Here is a 10803-nt window from a genome sequence, read left to right on the forward strand (position 1 = left end):
TCTCCTTTGCGCTCCCACTCACACACCCTCCCTCACTCATACTGTTCTCTTATTCGAAGGAATCAAAGGGTTCCCAGGGCTGGTCTGGCTGGTCTCAGCGTCCCATGCACACTCCCACACCCCTCACTCTCCTGCCACCAATCTACCAGCCATGTCCTGATCTTGCTGATGCCACATCCTGACAGTGTGAGCCACCCATTATAGCAGCGTTGTGTGTGGTCAGGGGTGGTTTTGGGGAGTTTGGGGGTGGTGTTGGGGGTGGGGGGAGGGTGGTGGGTGGGTGTGGGGGTTGGGGTGGGGGGGTGGGGAGTGTGGGGGTGGTGTTGGTCGGGGGTGTCAGTGTGGGGGTGGTGTTGGGGGGGTGGGTGTGGGGGTTGGGGTGGGGGGGTGGGGAGTGTGGGGGTGGTGTTGGTCCGGGGAGTCAGTGTGGGGGTGGTGTTGGTCGGGGGGGTCAGTGTGGGGGTGGTGTTGGGGGGGGAGGGTGGTGGGTGGGTGTGGGGGTTGGGGGGGTGGGTGGTGGGTGGGTGTGGGGGTTGGGGGTGGAGGGTGGTGGGTGGGTGTGGGTGTTGGGGTGGGGGGGTTGGGAGTGTGGGGGTGGTGTTGGGGGGAGGAGGGTGGTGGGTGGGTGTGGGGGTTGGGGGTGGAGGGTGGTGGGTGGGTGTGGGGGTTGGGGGGGAGGGTGGTGGGTGGGTGTGGGGGTTGGGGGGGAGGGTGGTGGGTGGGTGTGGGGGTTGGGGTGGGAGGGTGGGGAGTGTGGGGGGTGGGGGGGTGGGAGTGTGGGAGTGGTGTTGGGGGGAGGAGGGTGGTGGGTGGGTGTGGGGGTTGGGGTGGGAGGGTGGTGGGTGGGTGTGGGGGTTGGGGGGGAGGGTGGTGGGTGGGTGTGGGGGTTGGGGTGGGTGGGTGGGGAGTGTGGGGGGTGGGGGGGTTGGGAGTGTGGGGGTGGTGTTGGGGGGAGGAGGGTGGTTGGTGGGTGTGGGGGTTGGGGGTGTGGGGGTTGGGAGTGTGGGGGTGGTGTTGGGGGGGGGAGGGAGGTGGGTGGGTGGGGGGAGGAGGGTGGTGGGTGGGTGGGGGGGTTGGGAGTGTGGGGATGGTGTTGGGGGGAGGAAGGTGGTGGGTGGGTGGGGGGGGGGGTGGGGGTTTGGGAGTGTGGGAGTGGTGTTGGGGGGAGGAGGGTGGTGGGTGGGTGTGGGGGTTGGGGGTGGAGGGTGGTGGGTGGGTGTGGGGGTTGGGGTGGGAGGCTGGTGGGTGGGTGTGGGGGTTGGGGGTGGAGGGTGGTGGGTGGGTGTGAGGGTTGGGGGGGGAGGGTGGTGGGTGGGTGTGGGGGTTGGGGGGAGGAGGGTGGTGGGTGGGTGTGGGGGTTGGGGGTGGAGGGTGGTGGGTGGGTGTGGGTGTTGGGGTGGGAGGGTGGTGGGTGGGTGTGGGGGTTGGGGTGGGAGGGTGGGGAGTGTGGGGGGTGGAGCGGTTGGGAGTGTGGGGGTGGTGTTGGGGGGAGGAGGGTGCTGGGAGGGTGTGTGGGTGTGGGTGTTGGGGGGAGGAGGCTGGTGGGTGGGTGTGGGGGTTGGGGGTGGAGGGTGGTGGGTGGGTGTGAGGGTTGGGGGGGGAGGGTGGTGGGTGGGTGTGGGGGTTGGGGGGAGGAGGGTGGTGGGTGGGTGTGGGGGGTTGGGGGTGGAGGGTGGTGGGTGGGTGTGGGTGTTGGGGTGGGAGGGTGGTGGGTGGGTGTGGGGGTTGGGGGGGGGAGGGTGGTGGGTGGGTGTGGGGGTTGGGGGGAGGAGGGTGGTGGGTGGGTGTGGGGGTTGGGGGTGGAGGGAGGTGGGTGGGTGTGGGTGTTGGGGTGGGAGGGTGGTGGGTGGGTGTGGGGGTTGGGGGGGGAGCGTGGTGGGTGGGTGTGGGGGTTGGGGTGGGAGGGTGGGGAGTGTGGGGGGTGGAGCGGTTGGGAGTGTGGGGGTGGTGTTGGGGGGAGGAGGGTGCTGGGAGGGTGTGTGGGTGTGGGGGTTGGGGGGAGGAGGCTGGTGGGTGGGTGTGGGGGTTGGGGTGGGGGGGTTGGGAGTGTGGGGGTGGTGTTGGGGGGGGTAGGGAGGTGGGTGGGTGGGGGGAGGAGGGTGGTGGGTGGGTGGGGGTGTTGGGAGTGTGGGGATGGTGTTGGGGGGAGGAGGGTGCTGGGTGGGTGGGGGTGTTGGGAGTGTGGGGATGGTGTTGGGGGGAGGAGGGTGCTGGGTGGGTGGGGGGGGGTGGGGTGGGGGGGGTGGGTAGTGTGGGGGTGGTGTTGGGGGAGGAGGGTGCTGGGAGGGTGGGGGGGTTGGGGTGGGGGGGTGGGTTGGGGGGGGTGGGGAGTGTGGGGGTGGTGTTGGGGGGAGGAGGGTGGTGGGTGGGTGGGGGGTGGGGAGTGTGGGGATGGTGTTGGGGGGGGAGGGTGGTGGGTGGGTGGGGGGGGTGGGTTGGGGGGGTGGGGAGTGTGGGGGTGGTGTTGGGGGGGGAGGGTGGTGGGTGGGTGGGGGGTTGGGAGTGTGGGGGTGGTGTTGGGGGGGAGGAGGGTGGTGTTGGGGGGGGAGGGTGGTGGGTGGGTGGGGGGGGTGGGTTGGGGGGGTGGGGAGTGTGGGGGTGGTGTTGGGGGGAGGAGGGTGCTGGGTGGGTGTGGGGGTTGGGGGTGGAGGGTGGTGGGTGGGTGGGGGGGGTGGGTTGGGGGGGTGGGGAGTGTGGGGATGGTGTTGGGGGGAGGAGGGTGCTGGGTGGGTGGGGGGGTTGGGGGGTGGAGGGTGGGTGGGTGGTGGGGGGGGGGGTGGGGGGGGGTGGGGAGTGTGGGGTGGGTGGGGGGGGAGGGTGGGGGGGTGGGGGTGGGGGGTGGGTGGGGGGTTGGGAGGGTGGGGTGGTGTTGGGGGAGGTGGGTGCGGGGGAGGGTGGGGGGGGTTGGGGGGGGGGGTGGGGTTGGGGGGGGTGGGGAGTGTGGGGGTGGTGTTTGGGGGGGGAGGGTGGTGGGGTGGGTGGGGGGGTGGGTTGGGGGGGTGGGGAGTGGGGGTGTGTTGGGGGAGGAGGGTGCTGGTGGGGTGTGGGGGTTGGGGGTGGAGGGTGGTGGGTGGGTGGGGGGGGTGGGGTGGGGGGTGGGGGAGGGGGGGGATGGTGTTGAGGGGGGGGAGGGGGGTGGGTGGGTGGGGGGTGGGGAGTGTGGGGATGGTGTTGGGGGGGGAGGGTGGTGGGTGGGGGGGGGGGGTGGGTTGGGGGGTGGGGAGTGTGGGGGTGGTGGTGGGGGGGGAGGGTGCTGGGTGGGTGGGGGGGTTGGGAGTGTGGGGGGTGGTGTTGGGGGGGAGGAGGGGGTGTTGGGGGGGGAGGGTGGTGGGTGGGTGGGGGGGTGGGTTGGGGGGGTGGGGAGTGTGGGGATGGTGTTGAGGGGGGGAGGGTGGTGGGAGGGTGGGGGGGTTGGGAGTGTGGGGGTGGTGTTGGGGGGAGGAGGGTGCTGGGTGGGTGTGGGGGTTGGGGGTGGAGGGTGGTGGGTGGGTGGGGGGGGGTGGGTTGGGGGGTTGGGAGTGTGGGGTTGGTGTTGGGGGGAGGAGGGTGCTGGGAGGGTGGGGGGGGTGGGGAGTGTGGGGGTGGTGTTGGTCGGGGGGGTCAGTGTGGGGTTGGTGTTGGGGGGAGGAGGGTGCTGGGAGGGTGGGGGGGTTGGGAGTGTGGGGGTGGTGTTGGGGGGAGGAGGGTGCTGGGTGGGTGGGGGGGTTGGGAGTGTGGGGGTGGTGTTGGTCGGGGGGGTCAGTGTGGGGATGGTGTTGGGTGGGGGGGGAGGATGGTGGGTGGGTGTGGGGGTTGGGAGTGTGGGGGTTGTGGAGAGTCACATGGGCCGTTCTTACCGTAAGAAGCGGTTGAGATCACCGTGCTTCATGTACTCGAAGACCATGATGAGAGGTTCTCCCTGAGTGCACACACCGTAGAATTTGACAACGTGCTCGTGCTGCAGGAATGTGAGGAGCTCGGCCTCTCGCTGGAAGTCAAGGCGGGCACTGTCTGTCGCCTCTTTCAGGGCCTGTGTTCACAAAAGAGACGGAGAGAGAGTCTGAATACAAGGCAGCAAGCGGCACTCCACCTGCACGTTCAGCCACTCTCACCAAGATCAACGTCAGCTCTCAACGGAGCCTGGTCCTTCACACACAACATCTCAGTGTCTCCGACTGTGTCTCCCTCTCTCTGTCTCAGTCTGCCTCTCTCAATCTCTTTCTCTCTCTCTCTCTCACTATCTCTGTGTCTCTGTTTTCCTCTCTTTTCCTATCTCCCTCTTTCTTCTCGCCATCTCCCTCCCTCTGTCTCTCTCTTTCTGCTCTGTCTCTTTCTCACTCTGTCTCTCTTCTACCTGTCTCTCTGTCTCTTGCCCTCCATTACTCTCTCTCTCTCTCCATCTCTTCTCTCTCCCAAACTCTCTGTCTCTCCAGCACTATTTCTGCCCAATCTCTCTCTCTCTCTCTCCAGCACTCTCTCTCCTCAATCTGTCTCTCCAGCTCTCTCTCTCTCCATCTCTCTTTCCCCAATCTCTCTCTCTCCAATCTCCCACTCTCCCTCCAATCTCTCTCTCTCTCTAACCTCTCTCTCTCTCTCCAATCTCCCGCTCTCTCTCTCCAATCTCCCGCTCTCTCTCCAAACTCCCGCTCTCTCTCTCCAATCTCTCTCTCTCTCCAACCTCTCTCTCTCTCTCCAATCTCCCGCTCTCTCTCTCCAATCTCCCGCTCTCTCTCTCCAACCTCTCTCTCTCTCTCCAAACTCTCTCTCTCCAATCTCCCACTCTCTCTCTCTCTCCAATCTCTCTCTCTCTCTCCAGCTTTCTCTCCAGCTCTCTCTCTCTCCCCCATTTTTGTCCATCTTTCTCAGTCTCTGCTTCTCACTCAGTCTCTTTCCCTATGGCTGTGATCTCCATTACATGGGTGAGGAATTGGAATCCAGAGGAAAGAAGGGGAGTGAGTGGAGAGAGGAAGGAGAGCGGAGGGGAGAGAGGAGAGAGAGGGGAGGGAGAGGGGAAGGAGAGGGGAAGGAGAGGGGAGGGAGGGGAGGGAGGGGATCTGCAGGGTGTGCTGGTGATGATTGTAATGTCTGGTCACCTTGACAGCCACCAACATGCGGCCCTGCTCAGGACTCAGATTGTCACATTCGGCGAGGAATACTTTCCCAAATGCCCCCTCTCCGAGCTCCCACTTCAGCACAATGTCTCGCCGCTTAATGTGCTGAACGGCTGGGAAGAGAGAAGGACAATGATCAGGGTGAGATACAATGGAAGTGATATCCGAGTCGGTAACAAACCAAACACTTGTGTTGTGTACAGCCTGATTCAGTTACTAAGGACACCAGCCAAACACTGCTCGGAGTGTAGTCACTGTTATAATGTAGGAAAGGCGGCTGCCTGTGTTCGCACAGCAAGATCCCACAAACAGCAATCTGACAATGCTCCAGATATTGTTTATTAGTGATATGGATTGAAGCATAAACATTGGACCCAGAACATCAGGGAGAACTCAATCCCTCAGCACTATCCCTCCGACAGTGCAGCGCTCCCTCAGTACTGACCCTCTGACAGTGCGGCGCTCCCTCAGCACTGACCCTCTGACAGTGCGGCACTCCCTCAGTACTGACCCTCCGACAGTGCGGCACTCCCTCAGTACTGACCCTCCGACAGCGCGGCACTCCCTCAGTACTGACTCTCCGACAGTGTGGCACTCCCTCAGTAATGACCCTCCGACAGTGCAGCACTCCCTCAGTACTGACTCTCCGACAGTGCGGCACTCCCTCAGTGCTGACCCTCCAACAGTGCAGCACTCCCTCAGTACTGACCCTCCAACAGTGCAGCACTCCCTCAGTGCTGACCCTCCAACAGTGCAGCACTCCCTCAGCACTGACCCTCCGACAGTGCGGCACTCCCTCAGTACTGACCCTCCAACAGTGCAGCACTCCCTCAGTACTGACCCTCCGACAGTGCGGCGCTCCCTCAGTACTGACTCTCCGACAGTGCGGCGCTCCCTCAGTACTGACCCTCCGACAGTGCAGCACTCCCTCAGTACTGACCCTCCAACAGTGCGGCACTCCCTCAGTGCTGACCGTCCAACAGTGCGGCACTCCCTCAGTACTGACCCTCCAACAGTGTGGCACTCCCTCAGTACTGACCCTCCGACAGTGCAGCACTCCCTCAGTGCTGACCCTCCAACAGTGCAGCACTCCCTCAGCACTGACCCTCCGACAGTGCGGCACTCCCTCAGTACTGACCCTCCAACAGTGCAGCACTCCCTCAGTACTGACCCTCCGACAGTGCGGCGCTCCCTCAGTACTGACTCTCCGACAGTGCGGCGCTCCCTCAGTACTGACCCTCCGACAGTGCAGCACTCCCTCAGTACTGACCCTCCAACAGTGCGGCACTCCCTCAGTGCTGACCGTCCAACAGTGCGGCACTCCCTCAGTACTGACCCTCCAACAGTGTGGCACTCCCTCAGTACTGACCCTCCGACAGTGCAGCACTCCCTCAGTACTGACCCTCCAGCTGTGCTGTGATAGGAAGGAAGTGCCCTTCTTCCATTAACCACACCCCCTCCACCCTCTCTAACCTTTGGTCCCTGACCCCAATTTTAGTGCTACCCCAGCCCCCACGCCCAGTTTGAGATGAACTGAACGAGGTGTTACCCTGGGGAAAGGTCGATACTGCCAGCTCTCTGAAACTAGTGCTTAAATGTACAGGGCAGGGGGTAGGAGCATGAATGCCCCTCTCTCCTCACCCCGTTGCCCCCAGTGCCTGTCACTAGGAAGGATGTTTGCTCACAGGTATCTTTATCTTTGAGGAAGCTGTTGGATTGCCAGAAGTACTGTGGATTCTCGATGGTGTGGCACTTCACTCCCTCCAGACTTCCAGTCACAACAGAGCCGGAACCAACCCCCATGTTCATGAAATGCAGCGAGACTCCGGGATCCTCCTCACTGCCCAGCACCTTAGTGTCTCCTTCAGACCCCACAGAGAAAACACAATAGATCAGTTCAGAACAGACCTCACCCCAATAATTTACCCCCCCCAATCCAGATACCCCCCGCACCCTCCCCAGATACCCCCACACCCTCCCCAGATACCCCCGCACCCTCCCCTGATACCCCCACCACCCTTCCCAGATACACCCTCCCCAGATACCCCCACACCCTCCCCAGATACCCCCTCCCCAGATACACCCTCCCCAGATACACCCACCACCCTCCTTAGATACCCCCTGCACCCTCCCCAGATACCCCCGCACCCTCCCCAGATACCCCCGCACCCTCCCCTGATACCCCCACCACCCTTCCCAGATACACCCTCCCCAGATACCCCCACACCCTCCCCAGATACCCCCTCCCCAGATACCCCCGCACCCTCCCCAGATACCCCCACCACCCTCCTTAGATACCCCCATCGCTCTCCCCAGATACACCTTCCCCAGATACACCCTCCCCAGATACCCCCACCATCTTCCCCAGATTCTTCCTTCCCAGATACCCCATAACCCTCCCCAGATATACCCTCCCCAGATACCCCCACCATCCTCCCCAGATACACCCTCCCCAGATACACCCTCCCCAGATACACCCACCACCCTCCTTAGAAACCCCCATCACTCTTCCCAGATACCCCCTCCCCAGATACACCCTTCCCAGATATACCCTCCCCAGATACCCCCACCATCATCCCCAGATACGTCCTTCCCAGATACCCCATAACCCTCCCCAGATATACCCCCCCCAGATACCCCCACCATCCTCCTCAGACACCCCCCGCACCCTCCCCAGATGCCCCCACCACCCTCCCCAGTTACACCCTCCCCAGATACCCCCATAACCCTCCCTAGATATACTCTCCCCAGATACCCCCACCACTCTCCACAGTCACCCCACCCACTCTCCCCAGATACCCCCCACACCCTTCCAAGATGCCCCCACCACCCTCCCCAGTTAACCCTCCCCAGATATCCCCCACCATCCTCCCCAGATACACCCTTCCCAGATACCCCCATAACCCTGCCCAGATACCCCACGCACCCTGCCCAAATACCCTCCGCACCCTTTCCAAATACCCTCCGCACCCTCCCCAAATACCCCCACAACTCTCCCCCGATACCCCCACCACCCTCCCCAGATACCCCCTGCACCCTCCCCCATACCCCTCTCTACCTTCCCCAGATACCCCCACACCCTCCCCCGATACTCTCGCACCCTTCCCCCATACCCCTCTCTACCTTTCCCAGATATCCCCTGCAGCCTCCCCATTTACCCCCTGCACCCTCTCCAGATACCCCCAGCACCTTCGCCAGATACCCCTCTCCACCCTCTCCAGATAACCCCCGCACCCTCCCCAGATACCCACCTTGCTACCTGCCCAGACACCCCCTGCTCCCTGCCAGATACCCCCTGCACCCTTTACCCCAGATACTGCTCCCCGCTCTCTAACTATCCAGACAGGCGCTCGGAACCCCCAGAGGGCCCTCTGAACTCTGAACTTCGATCACCCAATGAACTCTGGACCCCAGGTAGCCCCTTCAGCTCCCACCTACCCTTGGACAACCTGAACAGGTTGAGTAACAGAGCGGCTCTTACTGTTATTGTTGAATTTGGAGTTCTGCCTGTATTTGCGGATGACAATCAGCATCAGAGTCAGGAAGAGGGAAGCCAAGAGGGCCAGGGTTACAGCCACCCAGATCTGTGGGACCAGAGAAGAATTACAGAGATTAAAGAGTGAAAAAAGTGGACTGCCCCTGTACTATCCCACCCCCCCCCCCAAATTCCTGAAGGAGGTCGAGGCCCTCGGAGAGGCTGCAGAGGGAAAATCACCCCGAATGGGACCAGGGATGAGGGGCTTCAGTCCGTGTGGGAGAGACTGGGGGATGCTGGGATTGTTCTCCTCAGAGCGGAGAAGGTTAAGGGGGAGATTGAATCGAGGCGTTCGGAATCAGGAAGGGGGTTTTGGACAGAGTAAATGAGGAGAAACTGTTTCCACTGGGCAGGAGGGTCGGTAACCAGAGGGGACACAGATTGAAGAGAATCGGGGAAAGAACCAGAGGGGGAGATGAGAAGGATTTATTATTTTTTATAAACACAGCAAGTTGCTGTGATCTGGAAGGCGCTGCCTGAAAGGGCGGTGGAAGCAAATTCAATAGGAACTTTCAAAAGGGGGGGAATCGGATAAATACTCGAAGGGGGAAGATTTGCAGGAGAGAGAGCGGGGGGGGCAGAGAGTGGGACTAATCGGATAGCGCTTTTCAAAGAGCCGGCACATGCACGATGGGCTGAATAGCCTCCTCCTGCGCTGTATCTACGATTCAGGGCTGGGGTGGGTGGGTGTTGCACAGCAGAGATTTCTTCCCAGGCTGGAGGGGGGGGGTCAATGTCTGGTAGAAACAGGATTTGGGATTAGATTGGATAAAGGAAACAGGACAGGGGGAGGAGGAGGAGGGGGAGGAGGAGGAGGGGGAGGGGGAGGGGGCGTTGGCGGGGATGTGATCAGCGATGGGGACAGCCCCGCCCACGGGGAGGCTGAAGGGCCAACATGGGCTGGATGGAGCGAACAGCCTGTTTCTACACCACCCCCCCCCCCCCCACCCCCCCAAGGTCAGGACTGCGCAGGGAGGCAGAGGCTGGTTTCTCCCAGGTGATTGGTCCATCGAGGGGGTTGAGGGGGGTGGGTGGGTGTGGTGGATTTCCTCAGGGTGTTCCGGTGCGGAGAGTGCCTCCTGCTGGTCCCTCACCCCAAAAGCAGGCTCCTCCTCCTTGGCCGCTGTGTTCCTCAAGGTGCTGCTCTCTTTCACTGGTGCCCGATGAGGAAGGAAAGCAGAGAGGTTAGGGCTGGCCTGGCCAACTGAGATACCAATCGTCTGACCCGCAAAGCCTTCGCCAACTGCCCCCACCCACCGACCCCGCTTTCCCCCCCCCCCCCCAAATACATTCCACGTCCCTCCCACCTCCCACCTCCCCCCGCCCCACTCAGCACCTCTTCCCCAAAGCTGTCGACTTTCTCCCTTGGGCACAGTCTCTGCCAGCCTGCACGAGGCCAATGGTGCCCACTCACTCGGTGACCGGGGGTCTCACTCAGTGACCGGGTGTCTCGCTCGGTGCCCAGGGGTCCCACTCGGTGACCAGGGGTACCACTCAGTGACCGGTGGTCTCACTCGGTGCCCAGGGGGTCTCATTTGGTGCCCAGGGGGTCTCACTCGGTGACCGTGGGTCTCACTCGGTGCCCAGGGGTCCCGCTCGGTGCCCAGGGGTCTCGCTCGGTGCCCAGGGGTCTCGCTCGGTGACCGGTGGTCTCGCTCGGTGCCCAGGGGTCTCGCTCGGTGCCCAGGGGTCTCGCTCGGTGAACGGTGGTCTCGCTTGGTGCCCAGGGGTCCCGCTCAGTGACCAGGGGTCTCGCTCGGTGCCCAGGGGTCTCGCTCGGTGCCCAGGTGTCCCACTCAGTGACCAGGGGTCTCGCTCGGTGCCCAGGGGTCTCGCTCGGTGCCCAGGGGTCTCACTCAGTGACCAGGGCTCTCATTCGGTGACCGGGGGTCCCACTCGGTGCCCAGGAGTTTCACTCGGTGCCCAGGGGTCTCACTTGGTGCCCAGGGGTCTCACTCGGTGCCCAGGGGTCTCACTCGGTGACCGCTGGCCTCACTCGGTGAGCACTGGCCTCACTTGGTGACCGGCGGCCTCACCCGGTGACCAGGGGGTCTCACTCGGTGCCCTTGATAAACAAAATAAAAGAGCCCAGATTATCGCCTCCCTGTGGCTGCTTATGGTCAGGGCAGTGCATGTGCCAGTGGGAGGGGGAGGGGGGGAGGGGGTGGGTGAGGTGAG

At 63.2% G+C, this 10803-nt stretch overlaps 1 protein-coding gene across 1 annotated transcript in view; it reads right to left on the minus strand.

The window, feature by feature from the left end:
• LOC121272881 (high affinity nerve growth factor receptor-like) overlaps window positions 1-8674 on the minus strand; it is a gene marked incomplete at its 5' end in the record, with an annotated part of 283337 nt that extends 274663 nt beyond the window's left edge. Inside the window, 4 exons of the mRNA XM_041179718.1 lie at window positions 3837-4009; window positions 5073-5211; window positions 6811-6949; window positions 8572-8674. Coding sequence (XP_041035652.1) covers window positions 3837-4009; window positions 5073-5211; window positions 6811-6949; window positions 8572-8674 — 554 coding nt within the window. The remainder of the gene's footprint in view (window positions 1-3836; window positions 4010-5072; window positions 5212-6810; window positions 6950-8571) is intronic.
• Window positions 8675-10803: the final 2129 nt, after the last annotated feature.

Source organism: Carcharodon carcharias, chromosome 36, assembly GCF_017639515.1.
Source record: "Carcharodon carcharias isolate sCarCar2 chromosome 36, sCarCar2.pri, whole genome shotgun sequence".
In the NCBI taxonomy this organism is placed as follows: domain Eukaryota; kingdom Metazoa; phylum Chordata; class Chondrichthyes; order Lamniformes; family Lamnidae; genus Carcharodon; species Carcharodon carcharias.